The following is a 19,038-nucleotide window of genomic DNA, read 5'->3' as shown; positions in this document are numbered from 1 at the left end:
TCAAGTTAGCTCTTTCACATGTACTTACTTTGATTGTCTGTGGAGTCCAGGGCCTGACTTTTCCTTCATAGAGATGTTATAGTTCACCTCTTACAGTATGGCCTTCATTTGCTTCCAAAATAAGGTTTTCAGCAAATAAATATGCGAAGGGAAAAGGCAAATGCAATCTAAGATTTGGAGTCAGGAAAGCTAGTGAGATTGACATCGAAATGCAACACACTAAAATATTTATATGGATATTTGTGAAATATTAATGCAGCATCCAACACTCACATAAGCACACACTCTGGGGCAGGAACCCTCCAGACCTCTTGAAAGAATTGCATTTGAACCGCCATGGCTTTCGTCACTGGAATGTTCCATTTGCCTCTGAGAACGCCGTGGTCTCTTTCAGCCCTGTAAGCGTCAGCTGGTCAACACATCCTTCTTCAGAGCCAACAGAACACATGTGGTGCCCAGGGCCAGCTGCTGCGCTCATCCTCACACCTGGGGGCCGCAGTCGTCTGCTAGCAGAGGCCGCAGGGACTGGGCCCCTGTCTGGGAGGCGCATGGGTGCCTGGCTTCTGGCTGCTGGTCCTCAAAGTCATCCTCAAAGGACTGTGCATCCTCAAAGCCCCCCTCTGCCCACTGCCTGGCCCTGTGCTTCCCAAGGGCTTCTGGGAAACATAGCAGGTGCCATCCAACACCAGAAAGCTGGGCTAAGAAGACTCAGTCAGCAGTGCTTTATATAACCTGGATGAGAAGAGGGCCAGGAGGAGAGATGGGCATGATGGAGTCCTGGTTTCCCAGGGCTTAGAGAACGTGGACCCCTCTAGGACAGGGTCTGTGTCTGTCCTGCTCTGTTCCAACCCAGCCTCTAGAACAGTGCCAAGCATACAGCAGGAGCCCGATGAATACTGGTTCCCTGACTGCCTTGCAGCCTGTGGGGGTGGGCCACTGAGATGCCCCCATCCAGGGGCAGTGTCCTTTACTGTGAAAGATGGGCAGAAGCAAGTGTGTCAATTTCTTCCATTTCCAAGAATGAAAGATGAGGCAGGCCACAGTCAAGAATAGATGAGACTCGTTAACAATGAGGCAAAGCGAACGGTTCATCCTTTCCTGAAAGGTCCACTGCAGTTTATCAGCTGAAGAAATGAGCACTGTTACTAGGGGCCAGAAAGTCTGGGCTTTCATTAGATATTTTCACAAATTTGATGTGTGAAGCACTAGTCACTTCCTCTCTCTATGCATTGGTTTCCTCTTCAGTGGTTGGGCTAGACAAGTTGCAAAAGGCTCTCTGATCAAGACTGGGTTTGTCAAAGGTCTTCCCTGCTCTCCTTCCTAGCAGGAGGGCAGCCCCCCCTTTACCATAACCGACTTCCTAGGAGCTCCCAGTGAGCCCTGTTCCAGAACACGCCCTGCTGATTTATGTAACCAACCATAGCCAAGAGCCCCTCACAGGCCCAGGGCCCTTGCCCACAATTGGCAGCTCTCGGCCTCTGCTATCCTCCCAGGGTGGAGGGAGGCACAGGACTGTTTCTGCCTGAGATCTGGGGAAGCGCAAGAAGTCCAGGTCGGCTGCTAAGCTTTCTGCAACCAGCTCGCGGGCTCACTCCACTTCTGGCTGGACACTTTTCTGAAACTAGGTTGCCTTGCTGTTCCTGTGGGGCCATTTTGCTCCGGAACCATCAACTGGCTGCTGACAAAGGGAACTGGGACCTCTTTCCCCAGCACCCTTTCAATAATAGTTTTCCCCCTCTCTCCTTCCTGGCTCACTTCCTCAGCTCAGTTTCCTCACCTTCCAAACCTTCTCTTTCAGCCTCTTCCCATGTACTTTCCCAACCTCCTGGCCTCGCCCTGACTTTATTTCTGACGTCCGTGGGTCGTCTCTTGAGTGCTGCTCAGCGACACTGTTCTTTTGGCCTGAAAAGCAGGGCCCATATTTCGATGCCATTGAGTGAGCTTCCCTTGCCATTTCCACCGGAGGGGCCAGGTCATCCGTCTCTTTTTCCTCTCCCTTCTCGCTGGGGATCCTTCTTGCTCTTCTCCACCCACATCGTTAGGAATTCTCCTGCCCCCATCTTGGCCGTACTTGGCGGGTGTATATTTTGCTAGGGCCGCCATAATAAAGTACCACAGACTGGGTGGCTTAAAAGACAGAAGTTTATTTTCTTACAATTTTTGAGGCCAGAGTCTAAGATTGAGGTGTCAGCAGGGTTGGTTTCCTCTGAGGCCCCCCGCTTAGTTTGTTGATGGCTATTCCCCCTCCCACTCCTGGGCCTTCATGTGGTCTTTCCTGCATGTCTTAACCTCCCCTTCTTATAAGGACCACCAACTTATATTGCATCGGGGCCCGCACCAGTGAGCTCATTTTAAGTGCATTGCTAAAGACCCCATCTCCAAATACAGTGATATTCTGTGGTACCGAGGGTTAAGACTTCAACATAGGAATTTTAGGGAGACACACTCAGCCTCTAACAGCAGGAGTGGTGGCAGTGAGGTAGAGGGAGCATGGGCATACTTGTCTCTGGCAACTTTTTTTTTTTTTTTTTTTGGATACAGTCTCTCTCTGTCACCCAGGCTGGAGTGCAGTGGCGTGATCTCAGCTCACTGCAGCCTCAACCTTCTGGGCTTAAGCAATGCTCTCGCCTCAGCCCCTGGAGTAGCTAGGACACCAGGTGCCTACCACTACACCTGGCTAATTTTTTGTATTTTTTTGTAGAGACTGGGTTTTGCCATGTTGCCCAGGGTGGTCTTCAACTCCTGAGCTCAAGCAATTCCCCTGCCTCGGACTGCCAAAGCACAGGGATTATAGGCGTGAGCCACCACTCCCAGTCTCTGGGTGGATTCTCTTGAACTGGACTCCTTCCGGTTAGGGAAGCAAGGAGGAGGCAGGCCCACTGCAGGCCTGCAGGGACGGTTCAGGAGGACCTTCTGAGATTCTGCCCACTCAGCACCCCACTGGGTGCCCCCTCCAGAGTCACAGGCACACGGGCTAAAGGAAATCAGATGGGGGTAGCCCTAAAAGAAGCCAAGCATCTGGTAAACCAGAAGTTTAATAAAAATGAGCAAAATTACAACATGGCAGGCCAGCAATGGGCTGCTTCAGGTCTGAGGTGTTCGTCAGCCTAACGTCCTGGTTTCCGTGGTTCTGGGAGGTCACAGGATTGGTCCCTCACACCCAAGGTTCACTTTCCTCAATCACCCTGTTCCCAATGGGGAGGATTCTGTCTCCATGGTGTAATTTTTGGCCAGGCTGGTTCTGAACCCCCTCAGCCTGTGAGGAAGGCTGTCTGAATCTGACCTTCACCCCGTGATGATGAGGATGTCCTTTATATTGTTTTCCTAAGTCCACACCCCCACCCCAGGCTCTGAGGATGGCAGACAGGGGAAAGCCCACTTTATGGAGAATTAAGAGCTTTGGGAATGCCGGAGCCTCCTCCACAGGAGACAGCCACAGCTCCCAGCATCTCCTGGCTCGCCTGCAAGCTCTTCTGAATCCTGTGGGCCCATCTCTCTTGCGAAGTGCTCAGGACGCCTGGGTGCTGGTGCTGAGCTGGGTCCAAGGGTCTGTACAGAAGGGAGCCCCGCTGGGCCCAGACCTCCCTGGCGGCCACTGCAGGTCAGGCCAGTTAGGAGGTGCTGCTCCTCCTCCGAGGGTGGAGGGCTTTCCTCCTGGCAATGTCCTCCTCAGTGTCACTCTCACAGTTCCTCTGCAGAAAAAAAAGAGAAAGAGGTCCAGGGCAGGAGGATCATGAGATGCCAGGAATGGGGCTGTGCTCGGCAACCTGGATTGATTCACCTGGACCAGGGGACTGCAAGCCAGGGAGGCGGGTGGTGAAAGCAAGCCTGCTGATCCATCCAGGGGCTGGGGGAGGGGAGGGATCTGAAATGAGGCCAGACCAACTGCTTTGAGGAAGGACACTACCAGGAGGAAGGAAAGCAGCAGGGCATCTAAGGGAAACCAGACATCAGGAGAGGCCAAATTATAATAAAGAAAATTACATCTAGTTCCCCTTGTGGCTGCCACGTAATCAAGGCCACTTGGCTGGGTGGTCTGTGGCTGCTGGTTCTCCTGAGCTCGGCCTAGAGAGGCTGGAGGATGGGCGTAAGCCACAGGGTCCTCCTCATGCTCTGACAGCCACCATCCCATGCCCCTTCTTCTTTGATGGGCTGCACCTTCAGCCGCCTTGCCGACCAGTGTTTCCAGAGAAATGACTTCTGACCTCCATTTTTATAAAAGAGGAAATGAGTATAAAGTACTGTCTGTCAGTTCCTACATGGCAAACCAGAGCTGAGGCAGCCACCCCGAGGCCATAATGTCTTTTCATCCAAGTCATGATGATCTAATGTAATTATAAAATTATTAAAAGAAGTACTAATCCACAGTGACTTCATTCCTAAAATATCTGTTGTCCAGTGTTCAATTCCAGTTGCTTCCTAAACAAAAGGACCTATCGTTACTCTTTTTTTTTTAAGGAAAGTCCCTTTGGGAAAACTGCATAACACATATCTGGGACCCAACCTTTTTCCACTTCTAGGATGAACCTTTGAGCTGATGGTGCTTGCTATTTGAGTAAAAAGAGTACTATTTAAGAATATTTGTACACAAACAAAAGTTTGGAAAGAAACTGACATTCTTTTTGGCTGGGCGCGGTGGCTCATACCTGTAATCCCAGCACTTTGGGAGGCCGAGGCGGGTGGATCACCTGAGGTCAGGGGTTTGAGACCAGCCCAGCCAACATGGCAAAATCCCATCTCCACTAAAAATACAAAAATTAGCCAGGCATGGTGGTGCAGGCCTGTAATCCCAGCTAGTCAGGAGGCTAAGGCAGGAAAATCGTTTGAACCTGGGAGGCAGAGGTTGCAGTGAGCTGAGATGGTGCCACTGCACTGCAGCCTGGGAGACAGAGTGAGACTCTGTCTCAAAAAAAAATTGACATTCTTCTCAATTACTCTGGTCTTCTCTCCCCACAGATTGCATCTGTCGGGGAAGCAGGGCCAGTGGCTTAGCCTGTGAGGCATGCCCACCATCTGCCACTCATCCTCCCAGGGCCTTTTCCCCTTCCTCCAGCCTGAGCCAGCTGGAAATCCAAGGTCAAGATCAACTTTAGCCAAATACATCCTAGACCAATCCCGGCTATAACAATAAAAATAACTCAAGCTCTGCTGAATAGCAACTTTTTAGCTTGAGTCAGAGCCAAACAGTAAAAAAATAAGCTGGGTAAAGTCTGCTTGTCATTATCAGGGATTCTCAGAGGGAGAGCAGTCCAATCTCCTGTATAGAGATGAGGAAAGCAGCCAGAGCAGGCACAGGGCTTGGCCAAAGCCACACAGTTGCTCGGGGCCTCTGGGCCATAAATCCTCAAGTGCTGGCAAGAGATCATGCTGAAGAGAGAAGACCCCAGGCTGTGTGGAGGGCGTGGGGACAGCAGGGCTGTCCTGGGTCTAGCCGTGCACCATGAGGCTACTCAGCCCTCTTAGGCACCCACCTCCCAGTTGCTCCCTGAGCAGGGCATCCCCTTCTGTCCTGACCTGTGCCATCCCAGACACTCCTGAGCACCCTACATCACACTCCATAAGCGGGGGGAGGGGCTGTCCAGGGAACCCTTACCAACTGCATTTTAAAGTCTACAGGAGGAATTTTTAATTTTTAAATTTAATTTTCTTTAGAGTTAGGGTCATGCTCTGTCGCCCAGGCTGCAATGCAGTGGTGTGATCATAATTCACTGTAACTTTTAACTCCTGGGCTCAAGTGATCCTCCCACCTCAGCTCCCTGAGTAGCTAGGACTATAGGTGCATGTCACCATATCTGGCTAATTTTTTTGTTTGTTTGTTTTTGTTCTGTAGAGTCAGGGTCTCACTATGTTGCCTAGGCTGGTCTTTAACTCCTGGCCTCAAATGAACCTCCCGCCTCAGCCACCCAAAGTGCTGGGATTATAGGTACGAACCACTACTGCCAGCCTACAGGAGGGTTTTAAACAACAACAATAATTGCTAACACTTACTGAGCACTTACATACCAGGCTTTAAGAATATGTCATTATTGGCCTGGCATGGTGGCTCATGCCTGTAATCCCAGCACTTTGGGAGGCCAAGACGGGCAGATCACCTGAAGTCGGGAGTTCGAGACCAGCCTGACCAACATGGAGAAACCCCATCTCTACTAAAAATACAAAATTAGCTGGGTGTGGTGGCGCATGACTATAATCCCAGCTACTCAGGAGGCTGAGGCAGGAGAATGGCTTGAACCCAGGAGGCGGAGGTTGTGGTGAGCGGAGATCGCGCCATTGCACGCCAGCCTGGGCAACAAGAGTGAAACTCAGTCTAAAAAAAAAAAAAAGAAGAAGAATATGTCATTATTTAATCTTTAGGAACTATTATTAACTCTATTTTACAAATGATGAAATCTCAGCACAGAGAGGTTAAGTAATTTCCTCAAGGTCACACAGTAAGTGGCAGATTTGAATCCTGGTAGTCTGACTCCAGAGGCCACCCTCTTCAACAGTATATTCTGTTACAAGCTACTCCTTTTAAATGTATACAAAATGGCAATAAAGTAATCAAATATAAGATATTGTCTAAATATTATGATGATGGTAATCTGAAACAAAGCAAAAATAGAAATACGGAAAAAAGAATGTAAAGCTCCCATTCTAAAGCAGCTTTTGGGTTGTCAGAAATACATTTTGGGTTGTCTGTGGTCAGCCGGCAGCAGCGGTCCCTCTGAAGGCCCACCAGATCATCCTGGAGATCATCCAGGAGTTCATGCTGCCGCATCGGCACTCCCCTCCCGGCACCACCCAGAGGTCCCCAGAACACAATCCTCTGAAGATCACACTTCAGCCTTCAGGGAAGAGGAGGGCTGGGCCAGCAGAACTGGCTGGAAACAGTGAACACCCACTTGCCTTGTGAGGGGAAAGAGAACTCACCCATCCCTGAGCTCCAGGCTACCCCAGAATTCTGCCCAAGAAGAGGGCATGCATTTACCCACCAGGTCCTCATCCGGCCTCAGGTGCACCTTCTTCATCAGCGAGCGGGTGAGGTGGTTGCACAGGGACACGATGCTGAAGGAGAGCTGAGGGAGGCAGAGGAAAGGAACGCCCAGGTGAGAACCTGCATGGAGACCCTGGAAAGCCAGAAACCCCGCCCAAGCCCCCCGCCCTCCACCGGGCCACCCCACCCCTGGACACACCTTCCACCGCCTGCGGACATACTGCTTCCTGAAGTTCTCCAGATTGACCACAGACTCCCTGCGCACCATGGCTTGCTGGTTGTCCACTGGCTGAGAGACAAAGCAGAGCATGGCAGGTGATGCTGGGCTTCAGACAGCAGCCACCCTCCTCGCCGAAGAACCCCCACCCACCGCATGCCCACTGCCCTTGGCTTGACCCTGGCATCTCCCCGCCAGGCGGGGCACACCGTGGGAGCATCACAGTCAGGGCAACAGCTACACATGTCTCAGCTGTTCAGGAGATGCCTCTCAGCTACTATTACCACGGCCTGACACACACGCAGCCTTGGCTGGAGGCTCAGCAGCTCCTGAAGGGGAACAGCAGGAGGCAGGCCCTCCGGTCGCACATCACTTTGGGGAGAGGGTCATTTTACAGCAGTCTGGGATGCCCTCTGGGCACTGGGGCGATTCTGGGCTTAGCAAAACAAATGCCTTGTTGGTAGACAAGGGGAATTCCATTAAAAAATAAATGGAAGGAAATAAGGGCTTTGATGAAAGTGGATGTGCAGTTGCTTTCCACAGCCTGGCAGTCAAAGCTCAGCTTAAACTTTCACTTCTCCAAGAAGCTTGGGATGGCTTCTCTGAGCCTCAGTTTCCCCATCTGTAATATGAGGATAATAATATCATGTCACAGGGTTGTTAAGGATTATATGATCATGCATATATAAAGTGCTTAGCCCAGCACCACTCAATAAATAGTAATAAGTTATTGTGAGCTTTCCTGCCTTCTCCATTCCTTCTTCAACACCCCCCTTTTGTAAAATAAGGTTTTCTGAAATCAAGAGATAGGTTTCAGGGGTTCTGTGAACAAAATGTGCCTATATATCCATACAAAGGAATATTAGTCAGAAATACTATTCATAAAAAATTGAGTCCAATACATTTTACAACATGGATGAACCTTAAAAACACTATGTTAAATGAAAAAAGCCAGACACAAAAGGCTACCTGCTGTATGATTCAATTTATATAAAATGTCCAGAACAGACATATCCGTAGAAGCAAAGCAGATGGGTAGCTGCCAGGGGCTAGGCAAAGGGGAGAACAGGGAATGGCTACTAAAGGGTGACATTTCTTCCTGGGGTAATGTAAACGTCTGGAATTAGATAGTGATAACGGTTACACAACCTTGTGAGTATACTAAAAACCACTGAATTGTACATTTTAAAATGGTGAATTTTATGATATATAAACTATAACTCAATTTTTAAAATTTAGTGTGTATGTACAAACATGCATTTCTTTGGAGGAGAGTCGATAGCTTTTATCGATTCTCAAAGGCCCCTATGACCTTAAGAAAATGAACTGCCTAGAATGATTCCAAAGGTCCTGGGCAGCTCTGGTTTTCTCTCTGCTCTGACAGCCTTCCTGCCGCAATGCCTCATTCACCTGGTGAATGCTAAGTGAGGGAGCCTATTGATTCCCAAGCGTGGGTCTTGTCTCCTAACCATGCTCGGAGCACACCTCCATGCTTGATTTTTCATCATGGTAATCAGGGACCAGAAGAAAGCCAGTGCACACTGCTGGCCACACTGCTCTGGAGCTGGCAGCCTCTGGCAGGAGGTCCATCCCATGGCAGCCCCTGCTGCCCGTCCCCCTGGAAGGCCTTCAGGTATTTCAAAGCCCAATTCAGACATGACCTCCTCCAAGACAAATTCCAGAAAATCATGTCTGCCTCCCTGACATGAACAAAGCACATGTGTGCTCCTTTATGAAGTCCAGCACCTGTCAGATCCAGCCTTGCAGAGGAATCACCCCACTCCTGGAAAATGACTGGAGGGCACAGACTTTCTTCCTGTCTATGTCAACGCCCCGCCCCACTCTCTCCCCAACGCAGGACCTACAACAGTGAATGCTTAATAGTTGTATGGTTAAGTCATTTCCCTGAGCTGTTGGAGAGACAAGTTGGAATGAAATCCCAGGACCTGGGACCTACTCACTCCCACTGATGAGGGGCCCAGGTCACCTGGTCAGCCAAGTCACACCACCTTGAAAGGGTGTCAGGGCACAAAGGCCCCCCATGGCTCTGCCCAGGAGTCAGTAGGATGTAGAGCTCCAGGGGCGGGGGGTGGGGTGACCTGGAGCTGGAGGGGGAGTGCATGCAACCTGGAAGTGGATGGGAGATGAGAAAACCAGGGGCTATTCACCCTCCGAAACTGAAGCACAGTGCTTTTGGGCCAAAGAGTGCAGAAGGAAAGAGAGGAGGGGAAGGAGAAAGACAAGGAATGGGAAGAGAAAAGGACAAGGCTGCTGGAGGAACCACCAGGCCATGTCCAGCCCTCTAGATCCTGTCTTTAACTGTCTGTCACCCACTCTGTGCACCTGCAAGCCCAGCCTTGGGTCTAGTCCCCCTGGAAGGGAGGCACAAAAGTGGATGGAGGGTGACCAATCTGTCCTGAAGACCTTGCCTTTTCCCTTCTCCAAGCCTTCCAGTGGCTTCCCCGTGCCCTCTATACATCCCTACGAGCTCATGGAGACCCTCAAGGCCTGCACCCTCCACCTTGATTTTCTACCTCTCTCCTTCCTGTCCATTTGGCTCCCATTGCACAGGTCCACTTGCTGGTCTGTGAATCCAAAGTCTCCGGGTCTTTGCCCTTGCTCTCTCCTATACTCACTTTATCACTTTGTTCAAGTCTTTGCTCAAATGTTATCTCCTAAGGGAAGCCTTCCTTGACCACCCTATATAAAGTAGCAACCCAACTTCCCCCATGATTCACTATGACGGGGCACTAAATCTTCATTACATGTGGTGCTACCCAATATTCTATTCTGTATTTATTCACATTCACTCCTCAGCATTCTTGGAGATTTGGTTCTAGGACTGCCGCAGATACCAAAATCCATGGATGCTCAAGTCCCTTATTATAAAATGGTGTGGTATTTGCATATAACCTACACATACCTTCCCCTAATGCTTTAAATCATCTCTAGATTACTTATAATAGCAAATATGATGTAAATGCTATGTAAATAGTTGTCACACTGTATTATTTGCATTTATTATTGTAATGTTATTTTTATTTTTACTTTTTGCATATTTTTGATCTGTGGTTGACTGAATCTGAGGATGTGGAACTTGCAGGTAGGGAGGGCTGACTGCTTGTTTTTTGTCAGTCCTCTCTCCCTCACACCTCCAAGCTCCTAGAATCTCCTTTCCAAGGTGCTTAGCACCCTCTCCAACCCATCAACCATTTCTAAGTCTAACTTCACTGATGTCTGCAATTCCCCTGGGCATGAATGACCTTTGAGTCTAACCCTCACAGGGGCACTTGTACCTCACAAGGAGAGTTTGCTGAGATGGGATTAGTAGACTCTGGGGGAGAAGAGATTTCTTTTTGCCCACTTACTGATTGGCACCCTCACCCAGGGGAGGAAGAGCTAAGCCCATGGCTGGAAGGTCAACTTGCAGGTGTGGGGAATCTCATTAATGAGAATCCCACCCTCCTCCTGGCCCAGCAGTGCCAGCCACTGAGCAGAGGGGCCCAGCTAAAATGTCAGGTGAGATCATTCCCTGAGGCTATTAATGGGAGGTGATGCAATTCTTTTGAGGGCCCTGTTTATAGCTACATACAACAGCAGCAACCCTGAGGAGGCGGCCATGGGGCTATCATTCTGTCAGGCTGGCCTTTCCTAATCAATGGGCCTTCCCGGTTGTTAAGAGCCCCACCAAACGCTGATGCTGACATCTCAGCCTGGAAAGATGTAAATTCTGCAGCAGAGGTGAAAATTCTGCAGCAAAATTGTTCCCAGAGGGAATGTGGCACAAACACTTTTGATTCCACAGGGGGTGTGAGGGCGAGATGGAACTGTGTCCTGCCTTCTCCTGACCCGCCCCTCCCTGCACACAGAAAGTGCCCGCCTTCTGGCCTTGTGGTCCATCCGTGATACCAGGGAGCCCTGGGCGATTCTGACCAGGCTCCTAGGAGTGTGTTTGGTGTCTTGGAAAAATGTCCAAAAGGGAAGCAAGAAGACAGAAAACTGTGGGGTAGTCAAGTTTTGTTTATGCAGCTGCAAATGCCTTTGAAAAAGTCCAGTGGGGTGTGCCAGGTCAGTACCAACATCCACAGGCAGGAGCAGGAAGCAGCAGCCGCTGCTAAGACATGAAGAAGGAATCCTGGCTTTACTGAAGAGGCGACTCCCCCAACTCCACCCCCCACACAACGATTTTCTCTAGATACTAGGCCTCCTTTAGGAACGGCAAGCAGATTGTACCTCCAACCCCCATCTGTGCCATTTCTCCAGCCCCTTACTCCAGTGAAAGCCAGGGCACTCTCACACCCACTTCTTTCCTGCCCAGGACCCCTCCCCGCTGCCCTTCCCTCAATGGAGTTTTATAGGTGGCACCCCTTCACCCCTCCCCTTCGCTGGATGTTTTGATGGCTGAAGCCTGGACTCTGCTGCCTTCACCCACCTGTTTTCCCAGGAAAGGAGCACATGGGGCTTGTGGGAGGCTTGAGGCTCTGCCTCCTCCTAAGTGGGAGGGGGAGCTGCAGAAAGGCTGTGAGCCTGCAGGCTGTCCCCTGCAGTGAAAAAGCCAGTGGAAGGAGGCAGAAACATCACTTTCCTTGCTTGGCCTGGTCTCACTTTTATGAGTTAGTTCTCAACATAGATACGCTCTGTTTTTTATTCTTCTTCTATGGGACCATCAGTTTTCCGAGCAATTTTTTGTCCCCAGGAAAAGCTTCAAAGGTTCTTCCTTTTGTACTGTTATAAAACCCAAGAGACTTGAGAGACATAGCAACCAAATGCCACATGCAGACTGTTTGGATCCTGATTTGAACAAACTAGCTGTAATGGGACACTGTTGGGAGTGGTGGGGACATGTGAGTATGGAATAGGAATCCAGATGAGATGAAGGAATTATTGCTGATTTTGTCAAGTGTGATAATGGCATGGGGTTATATTAAAAACAAAGTCCTGGCTGGGCGCAGTGGCTCATGCTTGTAATCCCAGCACTTCGGGAGGCCGAAGCAGGCAGATCACCTGAGGTCAGGAGTTCAAGACTAGCCTGGCCAACATGGTGAAACCCCGTCTCTACTAAAAATAAAAAAACTAGTCAGGTGTGGTGGTGGGTGCCTGTAATCTCAGCTACTCGGGAGGTTGAGGCAGGAGAATTGCTTGAACCTGGGAGGTGGAGGTTGCAGTGAGCCAAGATCACGCCGTTGCACTCCAGCCTGGGCAACAAGAGTGAAACTCTGTCTCAAAAAAAAAAAAAAAAAAAAAGAAGAAGAAGAAAATCCTTAGCAGAGATTTATGCTGGAGAATTTATGAGTTAAATAAGTCTGAAGTTTGCTTTAAAATACCCCAGAAGAAAAGTAATGGGAGAGATGAATGAAAGAGGACCCGCATGACTTGATTCCTGCTGGAGCGGTGTCATAGGTCCTGGAATCCACTATCCCATTCCTTATACTTCTGTGCAAATTTTGACAATTTTCCTGCTGAGGGGACCATAACAAAAAGTTTAAAACTCTCTTTTAAATCTCTGTAATCTCCATCTCTTTAATCTCCATTCAACTGTTCCAAGTTCCCAACCCCAATCTTGGCTCATCCCCCCGCCCTTCCAGATTTTACTCATGCCTTCCTCAAGGGACACAGCTTGGGGGTGGAGGAGGGGGGTCACTGGTGGGGACAGCGTCCCTGGGAAAGCTTCTGTTTTCTGCCACCCTCTTACCCTTTCTCAATCAGAATTCCTCTCTCCTTTGATTTCTAGGAGATGAGGAAGCTCTATTTTATCACTCACCATAGCTTTTCCAATCTAGTTGGCTGGGTCCCCATCTGCCCCAGACACCGAGTCTTTTATTTGAGGTTGTCTTGTCCTTGTCTGTCACCTCCTCCTGAGCCAGAGCACAATCAGTGTTTGTTCAATGGCACTGGACCCTTTTGCAACGTGAACATGCCCACTGTGGGGTCAAGAATCTCACAGACCAAGGAAAAAAGGCATCCAGTGCCACAGACATTTACAGAAGATTGACAGTAGGGGTGACAGCTGAGCACACAGCCACCTCCAGCATGGGCCAGGCCGCCTGTGCTGCGTGATGGAGTGAGGTAGAAAGCCACCATCTTCATGATCACCTGCAGGGGAGGGGAGGGGGCCCACGGGGAAGACGCCAGCTCTTTCTGCCATTATTCCTCTGCTCCATCCCTTCACTGCCAGGCTCCCACAGATGCGGAATCATCGATTACCAAACCATCACCCCACCTTCTGACACATAGTCAGGCAATGCTAGGCTGTGAGCACCTGCCTCACAGCAGGGACAGGCAGCTGCCTTCCCCAAGGGCCAGCTTGCCAGCTTCCTTGAGAATCGTTATTCAGGGCGATGTCATACACTCACTTTCCCCTCCCAAACGGCCTAGGATAGTGTTTGAACAGAGCACAGAAGCCAACCTTTAATTTGCAGTCTGGGCTGGGTGCAGTGGCTCACGCCTGTAATTCCAGCACTTTGGGAGGCCGAGGTGGGTGGATCATCTGAGGTCAGGAGTTCGAGAACAGCCTGACCAATGTGGTGAAACTCCCATCTCTACTAAAAATACAAAAATTAGCCAGGCATGGTGCTGCGTACCTGTAGTCCCAGCTACTCAGGAGACTGAGGCAGGAGAATTGCTTGAACCTGGGAGGCAGAGGTTGGAGTGAGCCGAGATCATGCCACTGCACTCCAGCCTGGGTGGCAGAGTGAGACTCTGTGCCCGCCCCCCCCCCCCCCAAAAAAATTGCAGTTTGGTGAATTAAAAATCCTCAATGACAGAGGGGCCTGCCCACAGAGCAGCACCCACAAGCCTTCCTTCCTCTAGGCACCAGTGAAACAGTCCATTCCCACAGCCCTTCCCGCCATTGTTAGCCCTCCACACTGTTGTAAAAAGTCAGCTGAGGGCGTGTGGGGAGCAGAGATAAGCAGGTCCTGTGGCTGCATCCCACAGGCCCCCGGGCTCCCCCAGCATCAGGTTCCAATGCCATGGGAGGACGACACTTCAGCTGGCCAGGACACAGAGGAAGGTCATGGTCTCCTCTGCTTTCCCCAAAAGACTTAGGGGCATTTCTCAACTCTCTTTCATTTGTCTTAGAAGCTCTTTGTACAGAAAAAGGTCTGTTTACGACACGTCTAAGTGAGAAACAGTTACAATGACTGGACATGAGTACAGAGAGGACGATGTCACTGCTGTAAGGAAAACTACTTAGAGTTCGGAGTCCAGCTTGGGGCCAACTAAATGGGTAACTCTCAGCACTGTGTGTAGCTGATCACGATTCTAAAATAACCACTTCTCCTTCCCTTTTCCCAATTTCCCCCATTCAAACCATCGCCGACGTTTTACTCTTTTACTGTATTCTATTTTTTATTTTTTTGAGACAGAGTCTCACTCTGTCGCCCAGGCTGGAGTGCAATGGCGTGATCTTGGCTCACTGCAACCTCTGCCTTCCAGGTTCAAGTGATTCTCCTGCCTCAGCCTCCCAAATGTCCTGAGTAGCTGGGACTACAGGCACCCACCACCACGCCCAGCTAATTTTTATATCTTTAGTAAAGACAGGATTTCTCCATGTTGGCCAGGCTGGTCTCGCACTCCTGACCTCAAGTGATCCACCCACCTCAGCCTCCTAAAGTGCTGGGATTACAGGCATGAGCCACCACACCGGGCCTGCATTCTATTTTGACCTTCACTGAAAAGCTCGCCCTGTGTTGCCCCATCAGCGGCTTCCTCTCCTTAGAAACCTGGCTGTGTGAAGGTCAAGGTCTGTTAACATGGCCAAAGGGACATTTAATATGTGCAGTATCTCAGCACCAAACAAGTATACAACTTCCCGTGACAGGGCAGGTAAGGCCTTGGACAGACTGTAGACAGGTCATTTGAACCAATTCTCTTGGGTAAGATGTAGGAAACAGAGCTTTTGCCATCTTTCATTGGTTCCAAAATGTACATTTTTGGATCTCTGAAGTCAGGAGGCATCTCCCAGATGATGGTATCATATTCTTACTGTTGGCCCAGACAGAAGGCAGGTGCTCCGGGAGAGGATAGTACTGTTTTTGCCAGCCACCCAGGGCCACCCAGCCTCAGACTGTTGGACATTACACTCTGCTTGATGTTCTTTTGGATCACACTGATTGTGCCAATTCAGAAAGCAAACCTGCATGTGTACCACTGGCTTGGGACTCCTGTTCTCAGGGAAGGATTTTTCACCCCCACTTAGTGTCAAGGTTGAGACGCATGGGTTTCCTTGATCCCCCTTTCTGCATGGTGGCTCTATTTCTCATTTACCCTCTCATTGAGGGCATCACAGCTTTATGTGGTGGGGGTAGAGAGAGTTTCCTATTAGACTCCCCATCTTGGGCTTTTTTTCTTAGTGGTCCATAAAATGATGATGCATCTTATCACCATGGTTTCTCATAGCTGATGAAGAAAGTTTCTGTTACAAATATTGTATATGATATTTGAAATGATCCTTCATGCATATAGAAAAGGAGACAGGATTCTGAAGAAATGGTTTCATGAGATGAAGCTTTCCTGTCTTGTCCTAAACCACTTCCTGTCTGAGCTGTTCACGGGGCATTCCCTCCCCAGTACCTGGAACCTGCTGGCTTCCCATGACTTTCGGGATAAGGGCAGAGCTCTTCTACACAGCCAAAGCCCTGCTGGTCCTGCCTGTTCTCCGCTCATTTCCACACTGTATTCCTATTCTCTCCCCTCCAGCTTTCAGTCCTCGCATTCTCAACCTTCCATACCGCCTCTCATCACACAGCCCTGGTATGATGGCTGTTGGGAAACTTCTCTCTCCCTGGTTGGCTTAGCTGACCTCCATTCCAGTGTCACTGCTTCAGGACGCTTCCCCCGACGCTGTCAGACCCCGACGGCGGGCCCCTGCAGTGCTATGTGCTTCTCTCCCAGCATGAACACAAGCTGCAGCTCTATCTCGCTGTGATTCTTGATCAATGTTCAAATCCTTCGCTGGACTGAGCACTCCGTGAGGCAGGAATCAGGCCTGTTTTTACTCAACATTGTATCCCCAGAGTCAAGCCGGGCATCTGGAAGTTGGTTGGTGCCTAAGTATAATTTGTAAATGGATGGATGAATCCAGGTGTGAGCTGCCCCCACAAGCAGGGAGTAAACTTCTGGAGCCTGGCACAGCCAGGGGAAGCAGAAAGAGCAACAGACTTGTCATCAGAAGGTCTCTACTTTTGCCATAATGATGTGACCTTGGGAAAATCCCATCCTCTCCCTGTTTCCTCATCTCTAAATTGGGAATATCATTTAGTCTGCCTCTAAGATAGGGATGTTTTGTGAGGCCATGAAGACACTTTGAACTATACAAGTTATGCCCCTACCCACAAGCTTCTAGCTCAGCACTAGGCTTATATGCCATGCTCTGTTGACATGAGTTGGTTGACTGTCCCTTCCCCCAGAGAAAGGGAGATGAGATCTTATAATCCTTGGGGAGGGGTGCTCAAAGCTTTGGGTCATGAAACGACCATGTGGCCTTGCGCTTCCCCATCTTTACGTTTGCCCTTTTCAAAAACCCTCATGGAACTTCTTAGACCTTCAAGGCCCGATGGCCTAGGTACATAAGAAAAGGAACCTCCTGTTGAGGACCTTCTGGCCTTTATTCTCGACACACAGTTGGGGCCGTTAGTCAGAAGAGGGGAAAGGGTGGAGAATGGGAAGACTCCTTCTTTCCTTCTCTCCTGCTTGCAGGCTGGTCTTCAGACAGAGACAGGGAGACAGGGCTGGGTAGGGACAATGACTGTGCCTTCTGGGACAGAGCTCCTGGGACAATCATCTGCAGGTGTATGCATTCCACCTACACCTGGCAGAATGCATGAAGTTGCTTACTTTGCCTCTGGGACCTCGACTTTAATATTAAGGTAGATATTTACAGCAAAGCCTTACTACTTTCTCCCATATACCTCATCTTAGAGATGGACATCCTGGGTTTCTGTTTCATCTGTATTGATGGACTATATCATTTTCCCTCTCTGAGTCAATTTTCTCATCAGTTACATGGAAATAATAATAATAATGCCACCCACCTTTCTATCTCACTGAGTTCTTTTAAGGACCAAGTGAGGTCATTTGTCAGACATAAGTGCTTGGTAAGTGAAAAATCAATGGAAACAAAAGGCAATATTATTTTCTCTATGCATTTTAAATCCCTGCTTCTGTAGCAGGAAAGCACCATGCTGACTTAGTTATTCCTAATTAACTCAAATATTACCCAAGATCTACAGTCCATAAGGTATGTAGGCAGAAAGTGAAATGTGAACAAATCGTTCATCACAAATCGATTCTCAAGCATCTCCCCAGGGCCAGCCATCCTCCCTCTGGAGAAGGGGACCCTGAGGGGTACTCCCTCTCTAATTGTTTTAACAGCTTGGCTGCCCTGCCAGCGCCCTCCCAGAAAACCAGATTGGTGAGGGGAGGTGCAGAATGAAGAATTAACTGGCACCTCAGCGATTCTGGATTCTGTTGGGGGGGTGGAAGGCTATACTACAGACACACGCCCCTGCAGGATAATTCTAGCTGGATGCCGCAGCAGGGCGGATGAGAACATGCTTCTGCAAACCTCTTGGGATGCATCACTGACTGGATTCTGGCGATCAGAGCTTCCAGCCGGCCAGAACTTCCTCAGTGCATGATCTGCTGAGCAGCTCTGATAGGGATTCACTGGTGTCCTGGTGGAATGCGGAGCCCGGGCCCTCGGAGCTCCCACTCTCCAGCTGGAAGCTGCCCACCAGCTCCTGGATCCACTGCAGGTCTGCGGAGAGCTCCTGCCTCAGAATCTCAAACTGGGCTTGCACATGGTCCAGTTTCCTGGCCACGCTTCCGAGGCTAGATCCCGTGGCCTGGATGTCTTCTCGCAGCAGCTTCTTCAATGACTCTACCTTGCGGAACTCATACCTGAGCTGGGACAGGTCGTGCCGGGCGCTCTCATTCTCCTCTCGGTACCAAGCTTCCTTCTCATTGAAGATGGAGACCAGGGCCTCCACATCGTCCTGGATGGTATCGTGGGCCTCTACCAGGGCACGGCATCCCAGGTCCACCCGAGCCACGTCTTCCATCACACAAGCAAAACGCTCAAAGTTGACATAGGAGTTGTTGGGAGGCATGCTTGAGTGGCATTTGAGAGTGTACTCTCTCAGGTGCTTGGTCTTCAGCTGGGTGGGCTCTGTCTTACGCTGTTCGGGGGCTCTGCCTTCTCCTTTTGACTGGTGGGTGTTCAGACAGAAGAACCAGAGTGTTAATTTGCCACCCACCCCAGAGGGCAGTCCAAGGGGCAGGCAGAAGGCACACAAGTGACCTCTGGCATTCACTGCATGCGTCAGGCCATGGGGAGAACCAGGGTGGGATGAGCACTCCCTTAGACCATAAGTGAGGTCAAGGAGTGTGGGGGTGCCGTCTGCATGCTCATTCAGGGCAGAAGGGTCCACAGCCATTACAGAGAGCTCCACACACATAGCATTTAAGGGGTGCTCACGCAGACAAGCAGGCTGCAGCCAGGACTCCACAGGCATCTGCACAGGGCTGGAGCATGCAAGGCCAGGGCTCACACAGCAGGGCTGAGGAGCATCTCTCCTTCAGGGCTCCTTGGGCCTTCCCCATCCTTCAATGAGCAGATGAAGCTGAGCAGATGAAGCTGACCTCCTCCCAGATGACTCCAGCCCTCCCTGTTCTGTCTTCCACAGGCCTCACCTTCTCTTTGTATTGATTGATTGATTATTATTTTTTAGAGAGATGGGGTCTCGGCATGTTGGTCAAGTTGGTCTTGAACTCCTGGGCTCAAGTCATCCTTCTGCTGCCTCGGCCTCCCAAAGTGCTGGGATTACAGGCATGAGCCACTGCA

At 50.1% G+C, this 19,038-nt stretch overlaps 1 protein-coding gene across 6 annotated transcripts in view; it reads right to left on the bottom strand.

The window, feature by feature from the left end:
* Positions 1 to 2,124: 2,124 nt before the first annotated feature.
* Positions 2,125 to 19,038, bottom strand: part of DAPK2 (death associated protein kinase 2) — a 140,588-nt gene continuing 123,674 nt past the window's right edge. For 3 of the 6 annotated variants that reach the window (XM_063638939.1, XM_063638941.1, XM_055278202.2), the window contains 3 exons: positions 7,176 to 7,265; positions 6,975 to 7,058; positions 2,125 to 3,692 (listed from right to left, as the gene is read on the bottom strand). In XM_063638939.1, coding sequence (XP_063495009.1) covers positions 3,612 to 3,692; positions 6,975 to 7,058; positions 7,176 to 7,265 — 255 coding nt within the window. In that variant the 3' untranslated portion in view covers positions 2,125 to 3,611. Of the gene's footprint in view, positions 6,308 to 6,974; positions 7,059 to 7,175; positions 7,266 to 11,200; positions 11,305 to 12,954; positions 13,049 to 14,474; positions 18,404 to 19,038 lie in introns of those variants that run through there. The other 3 variants (XM_063638938.1, XM_063638940.1, XM_055278199.2) reach the window with 3 other exon arrangements.

The sequence above is a fragment of the Symphalangus syndactylus genome, chromosome 5 (genome assembly GCF_028878055.3).
Source record: "Symphalangus syndactylus isolate Jambi chromosome 5, NHGRI_mSymSyn1-v2.1_pri, whole genome shotgun sequence".
NCBI lineage: Eukaryota > Metazoa > Chordata > Mammalia > Primates > Hylobatidae > Symphalangus > Symphalangus syndactylus.
Note: the sequence above shows the minus strand (reverse complement) of the source record. Positions and strands in the feature narration are given on the sequence as shown.